Below are 18,310 nucleotides of genomic sequence, written 5' to 3'. Positions count from 1 at the left end.
TTAGCCTTTTGTCCAATTTTAGAGATTTTCCCCCTTTGCTTTCTCCCACCCCCTTAATCTACCACCAAAGGATTTCATGTAACCCTGCTTATGTCTCCTCCTTGATTTGAATCCTATATAATAAAAGGCTAATATGCAAACCGACCAGTGGAATGACCAACCACTATGATGCGCACCACCGGGGGCAGGTGCTCAATGTGGGAACTGCCCCCTGATGGTCAGTGCGCTCCTACAGGGAGAGCGCTGCTCAGCCAGAAGCCCTGAGCCGGGCTCACGGCAGGGAGCACAGCAGTAGCACTAAGGATGTCCGACTGACGGCTTGCGGGGAGCAGGCCTAAGCCATCAGACATCCCCTGAGGGCTCCCGTACTGTGAGAGGGTGCAGGCCAGGCTGAGGGACCCCTGCAACCCCCTGCCGAGTGCACGAATGTCATGCACCGGATCTCCAGTGTATAAAATAAGCTTCAAAACTGCCATTCTCAGGAACATTTTCTTAATCGCTTGAGATTTTCATTCCTGGCATCTGTTGTCATTTTTGGCTCAAACTCATAAAAATTCTCTATAGGTCTGGACGTTTCCTACGATGATCCTATATAATAAAAGCCTAATATGCAAATTGAATGAATGGTGGAATGAGCAGTCGCTATGACCACGCACTGACCACCAGGGGGCAGACACTCAATGCAGGAGCTGCCCCCCGCCCACAGGCCCCAGGCCAGCCAAGGTGGGTGCCAGCGAGGGCTCCCCGATCACACTGCTGGTTGCCCCACAGAGAGAGGCGACCGGTGACGGTGGTGAGGGAGGGCCTGCAAGTGGGCGGTGCTAGGCCAGCCAAGGAGGGTGCCAATGGGCCCCTCCCCCCAAGTGCCCTGCTGGTCGCCCCACAGATCGGCCCTGATTGCTGGCCAGGCTTAAGGACCCTACCTGTGCATGAATTTCATGCACCAGGCCTCTAGTATTATAATATTTATTCATTGTACATAGTTCTTTGTATTCCTTTGAGCTTCTCAGCCAGTTCTGTTGTACTTTTACTCCTTTCTTTATCTTCTCATATCTCATCTCCACTTCAATGTTTTATTTACTTAAGTGCATATAACAAATGCTTCCTAGGATGTAGGGCTGTTTCTCATAGTGAATTCTTGAACCTTATCTGTATCTTACACTCAATTTTTTTAGCAGAGAAATTTCCAAGAAGCCAGGTGAAAGGTTATTTCCCCCTTTTTCCTCATATTGACTGATAATTCTGACCTTGGTGCGTTTAGCCATGTCGCTGGAAACTAGGTTGAAACCCACAGGGTCTGCCTGGAAATAATGAATAACTCTTTCTCATCTCCACATATGTCTACCCCCTCTTTTTACTAGTTCCTCATAATCAAGATCAAAGTTCATCTCCTTTTTGAAGCTATCCTAAATTCTCCTGCTATGCAGAAAACACTAAATCATTGCCAATAGCTCCACTACATTGCATTATGCTAATCCCATCAAAATTATAGTTAATGCTTATATATCTGGCTGTATCACAAATTAGACTGCAAGATACTATACTGCAAGGATTGACCTTTATATTTTCACTCTATTGATTAATTAAAAACAACTCTGAAATAGTGGGTGAAAGAATAAACAATGTCTTAATTTCCACTAGCTATATGTCCAACATGCAGAATAAACCAATAAATTCTAGGCCCAACATTGTTGTTACAGTGAGTCCTGTTCTGCAATTGTGAAATGAAAATTCTCATAAATATAATATTTAAACTTGTTTCACTAAATCTGTATTGACCCTCTATTGTATACCAGGCACTGTCCTAGGGATTTTTCATTATTGCATTTGATGATACAATGAAAATATTAACAAGCAAAAAACAGAACAATGGCAAATATATAACTGGGAAGAGTATTTTTGTCATAACTAAGGTTTCTTATTAATACTTTAACATCAAATCAATCATACTTAGTATGTCTCATTTATTTTAAGTATTTACTCAGGCTTCATAGACTGAAATTCTAGAATGAAAAGAGAATGTTGGCTCGAGTAACATTTAGGCTATTTATTATAGTCTAGCCAAATCACAGAAGAACCAGAGGGTCAAAAAAGAACTTAATCTCAGATTTATATTCAGAATGTTCCACCCACGTACATGCTTTAGTTATTAAACATGGACACAGATCATTTTGAAATGGACCCATAGGGACAGTACATCAAATTGTGAAATGGTGTGCACAGGAATTGATGAGTAGCAGACTTAACCCAGACTACAAAAACACAACAGAACAAACATGCAAAAGACAGATCAACTTTCGAATAATGCCAAATTCCATCTCCCACTCTATAAACATGCAAGGAATAAAGAAGATCTGGATAGCAAAAAGTCAAATGAAAATTAAAGAGGGCTAACTGACATATCACTCTTAAACAAACTGCTGATTTACTACAACAAAGTCACTATTATAAATACTGTTATGAATAAATATATAAAATGATTTCACTTGACATGCTCAATGCCTATACAGTATGACCAAGTGGCAGTTAGCGCATAAAGTCAAAGATGAGAATTTATTCATATGCTTCACATCAAGAGGTCAAAGGGAAAAGTAAAATAATCTCAGATGATACTTGGAAACCAGTTTATGATTTTATAAATCACTTAGGCAAAGAATAGAGAGCCACTCAATGTGACAAAGAGAGCTATCATAAACCAATGGGCAAAATCATGCTTGAAGCATTCTCACTAAATTCAGGAACAAGGCAAGAATGCACCATCACTTCTAGGTGGGAAGTCTAGGCAACATAATGAGGCAAGAAACATATCTACTTAATTAGCTTATCCAAAGTGGGGGATATTTTGGAAGCATATAGGAATATCTCTCAAGGAGTGGAAAGAAGAACTGAGCTTCAAGAGCGACTGAAATAGGAACAACCAAAGCACAGGAACATAGTGGCTACTCCCTCCGGCCTTCCATCTGTTTCCTTTTCTCAGCTTCTGTCTGCACATCTTCATTCACTCCTTGCATTGACAGGATTCCTTTGGTTTCTGTGCAGTTGTAACACTATATTCCCTACCTACTGGCAAAAACACCCCACCCCCCCAAAACAAACAAACAAACAAACAAAAAAACTATAATCCAAACTACCCTCTCAGAACTCTTTGTGCCCTAGTCCAGATTCCAGGAAAAAGAATATAAGTGATCATCTGAACCTCTGCATTGCCACCTCAATCCACATAGAAAGGGATGACACCCATGGGTGAGCAAGTAGTTTAGGAAGAGAATGGGTACTGCTCTCAGTGAAAGTGGTTGTTGACTGACATGGACTACAGGAGAAAAGAGCTTCAAAGAAAAGAAAGAATTTAATGCTATGCCTACACTTATCCAGCAGAAAAATTGTTTTAGAAATTTATCAGGTCAAATTGTGCTTCCAAAAGAGTGCCAAATACCAGGAAACACGGTGTCAAGACAGGGAGAATGCAAGTATAATAATATTTATGCTATTTATGATTCAAAGTTGTTAAAGCAATTACTTCTTTTTACCAGGTATTTTAAGAGTAACTATGCAGAAAAAGTTTAGCAGGAGTTTAGAATACATGAAAGATACAGAGAATCTAATCATTATATTGCAAATATTTGGGTTTCAGCAACAATGCAACTCTAAAACTCTCCAAAAAGCCAGATATATTTCAAATCAATTGTACTCACATATGCGTGAGGGTTGAGGGGAGATTTTAAGTTCATGAACTTATCATGTATTTTATTTTTTTATAGTTATTGTAAATTTATAAAAAACACATTTAATTGTGACATTTATTAGCATTCCAAATAAATGCAATTTAGAGTTTGTCTTGTTTTTCTTTTCTTGTTTTGTATTTTAGATTATATGAATGACCACATCAATTACCATTATGGAGAAAAAACCCTGCATTTCATATCTTTTAAACCCCAAATGATTAATGGTTGAGTTTTCAGAAATTAGACTACTTATCATATATTTATTATATTATATGCTTAAATTATCAATCAATGACTCTAGTGATATTTATATATGTCATCATTCAAAGGTGTTGACTTTTAAAATTGCTTTTAGTATAATATAGTCTCTATTTAATTAACCCATTCTTACACACTTACACTTAAAATAGTGACAGTGTTTCTTAAATATGTATTGTTTATTAAATAAACCTAGTTCATCAGCTCAACTCAAGTACTTGACAAAATATTTTTCTAAGCATTAATGATCATAGAGCTGGTTGCTAAAAAGAGTTTTGTTTTGTTTTTACATGAAGAAACTACTGAAATACTCATAAGAAGATCTTCTTCTGTGAAATGGGATGGCATATGGAAAAAAGAGGACTATTATGATGGAGGTGAATATTGAGTCTCCCAGATTAGGATAAACTGAATTAAGGTGTAAGACCAAGTTTTGTACTGAGGTTTGGCATATAAATTTATAAACTTAAGTTTACACTGGCTTATATTTTGAGATAGAGACTAGATGTACCTAGACTAGAAAAACTGATTTTATTTGAGTCATGTTTCTATTTTAATAAAGGGTCTGAGGTTGAGTATTGATCTTGGATTAAAGGAATCTAAGAATTCAGAAACCAGGTAAATGAGAAGCCAGATGTGTTGCAAGGAGAAGGTATGACCTACTGCTTCAGTGGCTTGGTATCTGCAATGATTGGCAGATACATCTGTTAAGGTACACGAGGTGGTGTGTGTGTGTGGGGGGGGGGGGCGCGGGGTGCTAGCCAATGCAATTATGCTGCATAAAATGGCATGTGAGAGGTAATTCCCCAGATTGATTGGGATAAAGGAGTGAAAGATAAGCATGATCACTTGGGATTATTAGTTACTTTAGAGCAGTGGTTCTCAACCTTCCTAATGCTGCGACCCTTTAATACAGTTCCTCATGTTGTGGTGACCCCCAACCATAAAATTATTTTCGTTGCTACTTCATAACTGTAATTTTGCTACTGTTATGAATCGTAATGTAAATATCTGATATGCAGGATGTATTTTCATTGTTACAAATTGAACATAATTAAAGCATAGTGATTAATCACAAAAACAATATATAATTATATATGTGTTTTCCAATGGTCTTAGGCGACCCCTGTGAAAGGGTCATTCGAGCCCCAAAGGGGTCGCGACCCACAGGTTGAGAACTGCTGCTTTACAGTGTCTATTCAAATTAACAATCTCCAAATGTCTTAGTCCTATGACTGTTCCACTTGGCCTTCTGCTTAGTCATCTACATACCCAAGTCCTGCTCATGGCTGCCCTCTCTGCCTCATGTCTTTTCAGTGGACTTCACTAGTGAGTATGTATTAGTGGGTCTTGCATCTGATAGATCTTCTGACAATATAGCACAGAGGCAGTATTTCACGGTGGTTAAGAATTTAGACTTTGGCCCAGGCTGTCTGAATTTGAATTCTAGTACCTTGATTTACGAGCAGTGTAACTTTGGTCAAGTTACTTACATTTTTTGTGCCTCAGTTTCCTCATCTGTACTTTGCAGATAATAACAATAACCTAACTGAGCAGGTTTTTCTGCTGAAAATATTTAATGAATTCATATAGAGAAAATGCTTAGAGTGGTACCTGACAAGTAGTAATTACTCATTACCATTATCAGGATGAGTTCAAGGAACTTTTAACACATTTCTAGAATATGTGTGTCAAATGGGTAAACCAATTATAATAAAATTCAACATGTCAGTCTGAGCTGTGAATTAAAACAGGTCATCATCTTTGTAGAGGCTGAGAAGATAGGACAGGAGATTAGGGAAAATTGTGACCTATAACCAATAACCACCCAACTCTATCTGAGCCATGAAGGGGGTGATAATGTCCTGGGGAGAGGAACAGAACAGTACCTACTTGATGCTATGCTGTTGGGAGGATAACATTATGAGTGGAAAAAGGACAGCGCTGACGATAATATGGAGAGGGGACATTATTGAAAACAGATGTCTGCAGATTCCCTCTGAACACACTGGATGGAGTTCTTTCCAGAGGTGGAGTGTGCTTCCTTGACCAGATTTGGGGGGGGGGGGGGGGGGCGGGGGAGGCAGGCAGGGATTCACACCTATCTGAGATTCTACTCAATATTTTATATTGCCCCCGTGAAAAAGTGGTCTGAAGCGTGAATTACTATTCATTTCTGTTATAATCTATCATTTAAAAAGTCAAGCATTCACTGAATAGTACTTTGAGAAGATGTCATAACTTGTTTTAGTTAGAAAAGAAATCGGAGAAGTACAGTGCTATACTAAAATAAAAACACTAAATAATTAAACATATATCTTTTCAAGAACACTAAAGTTATAATGAATACCCACTTCTAGGTCTTGTAGCAAATGGAAAGTCAAATAAGATTTGATCTCTACCCTCAACAAGCAGAGGGGAGGCAGACTTCACCTGAACAGTAAATGCTATCAAAGAGCAATGTACCCCATTTCCTTATCTAATTAACTATTCCTCCACAGTATTAATAAACACTTTGGGAAAATAGCAAATACATGAATACAGATTCTGAAATAAGTATACTTCTGTCTACTAAATTCTGATATTGGGTCCTATGCCTTGAAACTATAAAAGAGAAAATTTTAAAGAGCAAAAAGTGAAAGGAAATGGGGAAAAGTCACGGTGCTCTCTGTTTGTGGACTACCCAATGCTGGTCCATGTGTGTGTTCTTTGGAGAATTCACCACCTTTCTCAGATCCCATGTCTAGTAGTATACCCAACAACTTCTTTCTCCTGGAGCTGTCCTGCTTAGTGGGCGATAAATTCCAGTTATTTCCCATGCTTCTCCTTCACCCATGGAAAACCTGGCTTTGCCAAAAGTTGGTAGTGCAGGCTGCCCCCTTTCTGCCTACAACAGCATACACTGTCGATGCCCCCATTCCCAAATCCCAGCATCTGTATCCCTTTGTCTAAGGGCTTTTTGTGTGTGTGTGCCTAGAGAACATTCCATCCACTGGAAGGGGAGGTGGCAATGACAGAGACTGAATGTCCTCCAGGGAGCAACTCTCAAAAGTGACTGATGGAAGTTAGTCTCTAAATAATCCCAAATCCCTCTCAGTTGTCATAATTCTAAAGCTTGAATTCTAGACTGGTTTCCCGTCTTTCCCACTGGGGTTAAACACCAGTTAATTTTTCTGCTCTTGGTTCTCTTGTCTCACATCCCCACTGTCCTATCAATGTTTACTGGGATCACCTCCCAAATAAGGTACTTGGACTTGAATCCTCATCTTAGGCTCTGCTTCTAGAAGAATCCAAAGAGGGACACTGGCCCTGTCTCTGGCTGGCTTTATCTCCATTAAATAGACACAGGGGCAAACTAAGTCTTCTGCCCAAATAAATTGCCAACCAGTATAGAGAGAGCTGGTCTCCCCCTGCTTAGCTGCTGGAAGAGGAAAGCTCTCTTGGAGATTCTGGAGGGATTCCCCCTTCCGTATGAGCACTGCTCTCCTCAGCGATCCCAATGTCTGCTCTGTTTCTCTGTCTCTGCCTCTTGCTCCCAGACATGGGGTGGTACGAACTAGAGTAGGATGATGGGTGGGGCCTGTTCTGCACAGTGTCCGTGACCTTGGAGGGAATGCACAGTCTCAGTTGTTGGCGGCTCTCTTTAAATGTGCGCTACTTGGTGCTTCTCAGTTGAAGCCATGGGTCCTGGTGCCAAATCTGGGGCAACAGAGGAAGTCACACATAACATCCTGTTGCAGATGAGTATTTAACATGCAGATTTTTACTGCTGATTAGACACAAACAGCCTACACTTTGGTATCTTTATTGCTAGGACATTCCAACAATAATTGCCTGAAACCATCACTTTTGGAGCAACGTTTAAAAGCCAGGCATGCATATTTTATAGGAAACTGTGACTAAAAAGAGAGAAATCTTGGCTGGAAATAGCACTGTGAAAAACACAAACAAATAAAGAAATGAAAATTGCTTAATTTCTTTCAAAGTCCATATTAGATTCATCTGGAAAGGTAAAGCCTATAAAATTGGGTTAAAATGAGGCCTCACTTGCAGATATGACTCAAATGGTGTAAGTCAATATGAGTGAGCCTAGTTGAAAGAGATGCCAATATCAAAATACACTATCAAACAATACATTGGACCTGCCTGAATCCTATCCATCAACAACAGCAAAGAGGCTGCCTTTTACTGCTGAGGACAAAAATCACACTAAGGCTGAAACCGGTTTGGCTCAGTGGATAGAGCGCCGGCCTGTGGACTGAAAGGTCCAAGGTTTGATTCTGGTCAAGGGCATGTACCTGGGTTGCGGGCACATCCCCAGTAGGAGGTGTGCAGGAGGCAGCTGATCGATGTTTCTCTCTCATCGATGTTTCTGACTCTCTATCTCTCTCCCTTCCTCTCTGTAAAAAATCAATAAAATATATTTTAGAGAAATCACACTAAGAAATGAAGCTTGAATGCCTCAGGTGAATTAATTGTAGAAATGGGTCCTTTACAGCAATTATTTCATTTACATGTGATGACATCAGTGGGTTAGAGCGCATCTTTCTTCCCCAAGATTATTCTCTGATGAGTATTACCAGGGAAAGTGAGAGAGACTGAGAAAGCATTGGGTCAGCATCGCTCTCTGTGAGACAAGCCAAAGGAAGCCATGTTCTCCTAACCTCTCATCAAGGTGACAGAGTCCGTTACTTCCACCCTCTGCAGCCGCTGTGTCTCCGCTTGGCCAGTTGTCTGGGCTTCTCTCCTCAGTGAATATCCACAGGTAGCTTGGTAAGCAGTGAAACAACCAGTACCAACTGTGAGCAGTTGAGAGTGTGTGTGTGTGTGTGTGTGTGTGTGTGTGTGTGTGTGTGTATGTGTTTATGTGACTCTGGATTCTCAAGAACCAGTGTGACACTAGAAGAGAGGAGAGTGAGTACCACTGGCTAGGGCAGCCGTGGGCAAACTACGGCCCGTGGGCCAGATTCGGCCCGTTTGAAATGAATAAAACTAAAAAAAAAAAAAGACCGTACACTTTTATGTAATGATGTTTACTTTGAATTTATATTAGTTCACACAAACACTCCATCCATGCTTTTGTCCAGTTTAAGAACCTATTGTGGCCCTCGAGTCAAAAAGTTTGCCCACCCCTGGGCTAGGGGGTCAGTGATTTCCCAGCACACATTTTTCACATTCTGGAGGACTCAATGCTACAGCCCTTGGCATTGGACAAAAAAGAGGTTGAAATTGTTTCATTTCAATTTCCTGATAAGAAATTAAAGCATCATTTTATTTCCTAAACAGAGCTGTATTGTGGAATAGAATTCACAAGTTCTCATGAATATTTAAGGTAAAACCTGCGATGTAAAAGGATTGTTATCCTGGAGACCAGTCGCTCCAGGCTATGCCTTCAGGTGCCCCAAAGATACGCCTTCAATCACCTGCCCAGGCAGACAGCAACGCTTCACTTCCTAGTAGGCAACACATGGTCATTATAACTAATTTTCCAAATTAGTTATTAGCAGAAGAAATGGATATATTTAAATAGTTAAAAATACTGCCTGGAGATAACTACCATTAACATTTTGAAAATTTTCTTCCTAGCTTATTTTGAGTGCATATATTTTATGTTATGAAACTGGACTTGTATGGATACAGTTTTACATACTGATAGTAAACATACTCAGCTTCAGCTCATTGAATATGCCGTTTAGACAATTTACTATGTCATTAAATAGTTTTTAGAATATGATCTTATTGAGTATAACATATACCAGTATGGATATATTTTTATTTTATTAAAGTTGGAACTTGTGGTTGCTGCTTCTAGCTTTTTGGGGAGTTACCCTCTGGTCCCCTTACATCCTCCATTCCCTACACTTCCTTTTTTCAAGCATTTCTCACTCTTCCCCTGCAGAGGAGGATTTCCTTAGCCCTCCCTCTCCCCTTCTCTTTGGCCTTTCGCTGCCCAGAAGAGCCTGTTTCACAGAGCTAGGCTCCAATGCGCCCAGCACTGCCTGTTCCTGGGAAGGCCAGTCACTCTCATTTAGAGAGTCAGTATTAGGAAGCTATGTAGCAAAAGCCACATTCTCCATCACCAATATCATCATTGACTTTTTTTAAATCTGTATTTTGCATTAGCAACAGTACATCCAATAACCAGGTACAGTATAGTGGAAATTATACAATGGAGGCAATTAGGAGCATTTCAGCAGGAATTAAGAAAATAGTGCATTGAACTCATAATCTTCAAAATATATTTTATATAATCCATCAGGCACTTACAACTTGAAAAATATCCACCTTGGACTTTGCTCCATAAATGACTAAGTAAATTTACTAAATAATTAACCTTATTTAATAAATGACTCCATCATATAATAAGTCCTGCTAAAAAACTTTCTTCAAAATGTTTCTATTAATCTTATAGGAAGTTATTTTTCCTTAATTTTAAATGGCATCTCCACATGAAAGAAGGTAGCAATCACTAATTTAACAGATGTACTAATTATAACCTACCCTGATGTTCAAAGCTTCCACACGTACTTGAGCTATGAAAGAAATGTGCCCTGGATTTGAAAAATCTCTGTTGCTTAACTCTTGACGCAAATAAAATAGCAACTGCTTGAATTACCTCATGAGAAACACAGATAGCAAAGAAGGTGAATTCTTTCTAAATCTTTTCATAAAGATTGGTAAGATAATGCACTTACTCGCGTATTACAGATTTTTTTCCCCACTGTCATTCACGTCAAGGGAAATACTGTAACCACATTCGTGGAGAACAACAGCTCTCACAGAGTATACCTATTCACAATTGGCCTCCAAACCTAGAGCAGATTACTGTGTATAAGCAGACTTCTGCCAGAAGTCCATTCTTCATATGGCCTGATAGAGAACAATCTTTTAAAATATATATATATATATATATATATATATATATATATATATTTTTTTTTATTGCTTTCAGAGAGGAAGGGAGAGGAAGAGGGAGATAGAAACATCAACGATGAGAGAGAATCATTGATCGGCTGCCTCCTGCATGCCCCACACTGGAGATCGAGCCCACAATCCAGGCATGTGCCCTGACTGGGAATCAAACCGTGACCTCCTGGTTCATAGGTTGATGCTCAATGACTAAGCCACACCAGCCAGGCCAGAGAACAATCTTTAAAACTTATGGGAAAGACAGAGACAACAAGAGCTAGAAATTCCTTTTCCTGCAGAGGTCTTCTCTCAAGCCAAAGAACCAGGTTGTCCTCAAAAATGTCACGTGGCTTTGCGTGATTAACAGTGAAACATCCATTTTATTTCATAGTGCGCATTTCCCCCATCACTCTCGGTATACTCTTTCATTCAGGAGTGAATGCCTTGTTATTTAGAAGCTTCTGGCTTCTGGGAAACTAACATAGGAAGCCTCTGTTGCCAAGTTGAAGTGGATCGCTCTGGAACTTTGATAGTTTTACTAAAGAAGTATAATATAGCACAAGGACTAAGGTATTTTTTACTTAGGCAAAGCCTGGCCCTTCCATCTTGAGCAGGCCCAAGCCACTGCCCTTGATGGAAGAAATGAAGTGGGATTTCCAGACATTTTCTTGGTTAGACAGATGTTCTTCCTGACATACTGGGATGGCAAAGACCACTCCTCACTTCCTCAGCATCCATCCTTGTCTTTCTCTTTAGCAATAAAGCTCCATGAAACTAAAGGTTGGGATGAGACCAATTTCCCTCCAATGAGATCTACATGGAAGCATTGTGTGATTGCCTGAGAGCCTCCTTAAAGAAGGATGTGACTGTCTTTGCCCGTTCCTCCTTGCTGGGGCCTGGAAGAAGCATTCACAGTGCCCAACATAAAGTATGCTGTTTAGGAAGGCAATTTATAAATTCATGTTGGGAGAAAAGCCAAGAAGAGAAGGCATTACAAAACATTCATTCCCTGGGAAGGAACACCTGAAGAACTTTCTGTTGATTTTGTAAAAGTTTTTCATGTAATTAAGTTCCAGGTGCTAAATCTTTCCCCCATTATATTGATTGTGTCTCTGAAAAAAAAATCTTTGCCGACTACAGATTTATTCTTTATTCTTTTCACCTTTGATGTATGCTGGGATGATGTCTAAAAAGAAAAGGTCTACACAGCAGTTTATTCAAATAAGGCGTGATAATAGTGTCCACGCATACACTCCCCATCAAGTGGTACAATCCTGACACTAAATAAAAAGTAAAGCAACACAGTTATCCCTTTTCTTTAGTTTCTCACATGTGCTGAAAGATAACAGTAAATTTCGCATGAGTAAAGGAAACTCTGCATCTTGAGATTTTACATCAGAGGAGTAAGGTATCTGAATTGTGATGGGTACCTGCAAGCATGTGTTTGTGTACTTTTATGTATTTGTATGTTTGTCTCCCTGTGTTTGTATCTGTGCATAATTGTGGGGGCATTCAGTTTCAAATGGAAAGATCTGAAAAACTAATTTTTCTGGAGAAAGTAATTAATAACCTCAAAAAATGTCTCTATGATTTTCAATTTCACCTACAGGCCAGATCACAGTCAGTTCCAATTATTAGCATTCTGCACACATGGGAATCTGATGAACTGCCTCACTTCCATGATATAATAGTTCATATTCAAACCCAAACTAGGTATATAGCTTACCATTCTCAAACTGATTCTGCGATGAAACATGCTTGCCTGATCTCTATGGGAAAATCCATATTCAAACCTCCACCAATGCCATTTCTAAACACTGGTCATCTTCTATCAATTTTCTCCAAGCATATTTTAATTATTCCTAAGAGTGCTCAACAGAGGTTTGGAAAAGTTACAATAAAGACATGTCAGCTTCCAGGTTAGACAGGGATTGAGTCCAGCTGCATCTGCTCAGATTCCAACCAGAATGAGAAAAGCAAAATAAAATCCAGGGCAAGTTCAGTTCACACAAACTTTTGGGAAGTCTTTGCTTGTTAGGTTACGCATGGATCCCGACTAAAGAAAGGCACTGGGAACCTTGTTGGCAGTTCCACTTCCCAAGACAGGATGTAATATTTGGAAGGAGGAGGCTGAAGACAGAGTAGGTCTTGAGGCGAGCAGTGCGTACTCGACTCATTACCCATTTAACTGTTTTGGATCAACAGTACTCGGAGGCCCCCGACAAACCTGGCCAAGCCAAACAGAGGAGCTAGTATATGGCAAGTTTTCCCCTGATGCAGAGGTTCTTCACTGATGGAGTGGGCAGAGACACCAGGAAGAAGGCCAGCCATTGGGACCTCATGAGTCCTTGGAGTAGACACCAACAGAGACTGGGTCTGCAGAACTGAACCCTGCTTGGTGCAACTACTTCGATAAACAGAGAGCATCTTTCAGGAATTAGTTCAGCTTTTAAAGGCAAAAGTCTTTTAAGTCTTGTAAGAGACCAGAAGTGAACAGATAAAAAGAAAGTTAGATTCAGTAGATTGACAAAAGGATAGATGCTATCACAAAATTAAAAGGCATGTGAAACACTGAGAAAAAAATATTTCCCTCGTATGTAGCAGCAGATGGTTGATATTACGAAGATTTAAAGAGCATTTGCAAATCAATAAGAAAAATAACCACCCTTGAATAAAAAAAAATGGGTAATAATCCCCAAATTTTTTAATGAGTATCCAAAAAAGAGTTCTATATGATAAATAATATATGAAAAAATGTATTCAGCCTCACTGATAAAGAAATGCAACCTCCAATGGGACTCACTTGCCCGACCAGAGTGGCTCAGTTTGTTGAAGTGTCATCCCATGCACCGAAAGGTTGGGGGTTCAATTCCCAGTCAGGGTACATGCTTGGGTTGCAGGTTTGAACCCCAGTTGGGGCATGTACAGAAGGCAACTGATCAATGTTTCTCTCCCACATCACATTGATGTTGTTGTTTTCGCTCTCTCCCTTCCTCTCTCTAAGCATGTCCTCAGGTGAGTATTTTTTTTTTAAACGTGATTCAATTTTTTACATATAAAGTTGGGGAGGCATATTCAAATAATACTAACCTGTTCCATCTAGGTACTGATCCTAATAGTACAATTTAGTACCAATTTTCTGTAGAGAAACTTGGCACATGTATCAAAGCCCTTAAAAAATGGGCATATTCTTTGATGCAATAATACCTACCACTTTAGAAATTTGCATTAAGGAAATTTTTAGAGACTTGGACAAAGATTTAGTCACACAGCATTGTTTGTAACGGCCTAAATATATAATTATCAGTAATTGCATGATAAAAATAAAAACCATTCTACAGTGGAATTCCGTGTATGGAAAAGTGATAAAGTAAATGTGTATTTCTTATTATGGAAAGAAGACTGAAAATATGGTGGAAAGAAAATCAAATTACAAAAGAGGACATATAGTGCAATCCTTTTTGGTAAACATCATTTATGTACAATAGGAGTACATGCACAAAAAACATACTTATTAACTAGACAACTGCAAAAAGTCAAGAAGGGTATATACCAAAGTACTACAGTGTACTTACAGAAACTTTTTCTGATTATTTTACACAATAAACACTTAGTTTCAGTAATATAAAATGTATTTGAAAAAAAAGAAAAACAAATGAACCAGAGACTTCAATAAGCATGCAGCTATCGAAGACATAGTAAAAAAAAAAAAAAATCAATGTTTCTATACAAAAATAATTGTTTAAATTTTAATTTGAAAAGATGTCATTCATAATTGCAGTACTGAATAGAATATATTTAGGTCTGAATTTTGAAAATATATGCAGGACTTAATTATTAGAAATCTATAACTTTACTGAAGGGTATAAGTGGATAAGCCATACTTTTGATGTGGAAAGACTACTATTGTAAAATATAAATAATCCCCAAGTTAACAATTTTTATATTGAAACTAAAATCCTGGATGGTTTCATTTGGAATATGTGAAAATGAGTTAAAACTTCTATTAAGTAAATAAATACATAAGAGTTGATTTTTTAAAAATACATGAGAAAAAGGAGAGAGAATTTTCAGTATCAGATATTTAAGTATACTATAAAGTTATAATAATTAAATCATATCTTCAAAGCTTAAAAATAATAGATAACCTAAAGTTAATAGCAAACCAGAAGGAAATCAAATTCCCTGTAAGTAGTTAAGAGTATGATAAAAGTGCTACTCAATTAAATTGGAAAAGGATGAATGGCTATTAAACAAATGGTGCTGAGACAACTGGTTAACCATTTATTAAAAAATAATATTAGACATATTTGTCATACTATACACTAAAATAAGTTTTAGGTGACTTAAACTGTTAAATGGAAAACTACTTCTATGATTTGGGAAACGGGAATGCCATTCTAAGAATAAAAGCGAATATAGGTTCTTAAGAACAAAGTTTGATAGATTTAAATATATAAAAACTCAAATAATCTAAAAACACTGCAATGAACCAAAGTGAAAGAGAGTAAACTGGAAAAACATGTATATCATATACAAAAAAGAGTTACCAGTCTCACTATATAAAGAGCTTCTATAAATCATTAAGGAAAAAACCACATTCCATTACTGCAAAATGGGAAAAACTTATGAGCAGAAAATATACAAATGCACAATAAATGTACTGAAAAATGTTCATCCTCAATAAAACGAAAAAAAATGAATTTGCTAAATTGGTACCTCTATTCTCCTACCAAATTGGCAATGATATTAAAAATGATAGTACATATTATATTGGTGACCATGTGGCAAACTTACTGCTGTGATACTGTACTGGTGGGAATGTACATTTATACAACCCTAACCAAGGGAGAATGGACAGTATGTATCAAGAAATTCATAAATTTTCATATCCTCTCATTCCAAAACTTTATAGAAATTCTTCCTAAAGAAGTAAAAGGGGTCCCAAAATACATGTGTTTACTATGACTTAGCTAATAAAAGAAACCTGTGTCCAACAACAGTGACAGGTAAAATAAGTTATGACACAGGTATTCAATAAAACAGTATGAAATTAACATAGATAAACAACATATCTATATATATATACAGTAAAATGTATAGCATTTCATGATATAACAAATGAAAAATGTAGGCTACAGCACAGCCAGACACCAATTTGGTTAGAAGTATGTACAGATGTGATACTGGGCAAATGTTCAACACTATGTAAACAGTGGCTTTTTAAGGGTGATGGGATTATAGGCTTTTTTTTTTCTTTTCCTCCTTTCTGTTTCATGATTTCCATAAACATTGGCTTGCTGTTATGTGTCAAACACTTCTATATATTGCAAATTTTCTTCAACTGAATATGTATTACTTTGTAGTCAAAGTTAAATTTTGTAAAAGCCCATCATTTAAGCCTGACTTCCTCTTCCAGATACTAAGAATCTGCAAAGGTCGCAGAAGGTATGCAATGAAATGCATATTGAAAGCATAAAATAGCGTATAAGAAAATTGGGGAAATACGCACTGCATGTCTTATCTTTAGAGACATCTGGTAAGACACACTCACCTGTTCCAGCTGAAGCACGGTCTGTTCTTACAAGTGTGACTAGGTATGGCACCTTAGACACCTTCCCAAGGGCGTCCGCAAAGATGACCACTTAAGGAGCCTGACATCCAGCTAACCATTTAAAACCCGTTATCCCATGGGTTAACCCCCACGACAATGGGAAGGTAGTATGACTGATTTTGTGCAGGGGACACTAGACTTAGGTGGCTTGTGGCTTGCCCACGGTAACAGCTGGGCAGGCGGTGGTGGGTGGGAAGGGCCCGGGCTGTGGGGAGCGGCGAAGTGGGGAAGCGGGGGCCGGGTTCCGGAGGGGCGGGAGCCTTACCTCGGCTTGCTGGAAGGCGCCCTTGGTGTAGGTGCCGCCACCCTTGTAGGTGATGGCGGGGATCTCGCGGCTGAGCAGTGCGCACTTGTGCTGGTGCGCCCGGCGGGAGGAGATGTAGTCGACGCGCGGCACCACGTTGTTCTTGGACGAGAAAGTCACGATGGCCACGCGCGTGGCCGTGGGCACCACGGGGAAGTCGGACAGCAGCTTGCGGACGAACTTGAGCTCGCTGAGGAAGTTGGCTTGACCCACGCTGGACGACTCGTCCACCAGGAAGACGAGCTCCAGGCGCTCGCTGAGCTCCCGCAGCCGCCGCACGCGCCGCCGGAACGCCTGGCCCAGCCGCTCCACTTTGCTCTCGGGCGCGTCCTCGCTGGGCGCGGGGGGCGCGGGCAGCCTCCCCGGGGCCCCGGCGGCGGCCTCGGGGAAGAGGCGGAAGCTGAAATTGCGGGACGGGGACGTCTGCTGAAAGGTCGCCCAGCCCGAAACGAGCGCCAGACCCCAGCAACAAAGGGCCAGGCGCGGCCACATCGCGCTGGCGAGCGAGCGGCTGCCCCGCAGCTCAGGCGGCGACCCAGGCGCGGAGACGCTCGGCGGCCGGGCTCGTGGAGGGGCGTGCGGGGCGCGGGCGCGGGACGGCGGCCAGGAGCCTTACTGCCCTTTCATCTGACACTGGGGACACAATCCAGACTCCTCCGGCAGCGGGGGGCCTCGGGAGGAAACGGCGCGCCCTCTTTACCCCCCTCCCCGTCCTTTTTCTCCTCTCTCCTCCTCCTTTCTCTCCCTGAAGCCTATAAAATGTTTGAAGGAAAGGGGGCAGTCAAGAAAAATCTCCCGCTTCCCTCCTCTCCCTCTCGCGCTCTCTGCGCTCCCCCCTGCCCTCTCCTGCCTCTATCTCTGCCTCGGTCTCTCTCCTCCCCCTCTGGTTCTTCTCCGGGGATCCAGCCAAAGGCTAGGAGATTCCATGACACCAGAACCCGCGTCTGTCAGGCTGTCAACATTCCCGCAGCAAGCGCACCAGCGCCCAAGGCCTGATTGATCCCATATGTCTGGCAGGAGCTGCAGAGGAATTCACTGGAGATGGATCCAGATACCGAGAGTGCCACAGTAATTGGAAACACTTTGTAGAGGAAAACACACACACGGACCGGCCAGGGAATTGAAAGCATCCTTTGAAAACTGCTTGCTCACCTTTTGCGTCTTTTTCCCCCCTTCAGTGAACCCGTCTTCACCAAACACATGTTTGACTTTCCTGGTGGGGATTTCTGGGCCTTGGTGTGTGTGAGTGCAGTCTCTTGCGCCCTCAGATCACACCATATATGGGGTGTCTCTGCCCCACTGGGATGATTTGTCCTGGTGCTTCAGTCATGCATTTACTGATTCATCCTTTTTTTCCATTCAACAAATATATTTTTTAAATTTATTGGGGTGATATTGGTTAATAGGATCATATAGATTTCAAATGTACATTTCTATGATACATGCCCTGTATATTGCATTGTGTGCTCACTCCCCAAAGTCAACAAATATTTTTGAGTGCCT

General features: G+C 40.3%; 1 protein-coding gene across 1 annotated transcript in view; it reads right to left on the bottom strand.

Moving 5' to 3' along the window:
• Positions 1–17,299, bottom strand: part of SVEP1 (sushi, von Willebrand factor type A, EGF and pentraxin domain containing 1) — a 145,292-nt gene extending 127,993 nt beyond the window's left edge. The window contains exon 1 of the mRNA XM_070430919.1: positions 16,769–17,299. Coding sequence (XP_070287020.1) covers positions 16,769–17,299 — 531 coding nt within the window. The remainder of the gene's footprint in view (positions 1–16,768) is intronic.
• Positions 17,300–18,310: the final 1,011 nt, after the last annotated feature.

This window comes from Myotis yumanensis, unplaced genomic scaffold (assembly GCF_028538775.1).
Source record: "Myotis yumanensis isolate MYYU_CA2020_CCGP unplaced genomic scaffold, mMyoYum1.0.hap1 SCAF_12, whole genome shotgun sequence".
Lineage (NCBI taxonomy): Eukaryota > Metazoa > Chordata > Mammalia > Chiroptera > Vespertilionidae > Myotis > Myotis yumanensis.
This window is presented reverse-complemented; position numbering and strand designations above follow the sequence as displayed.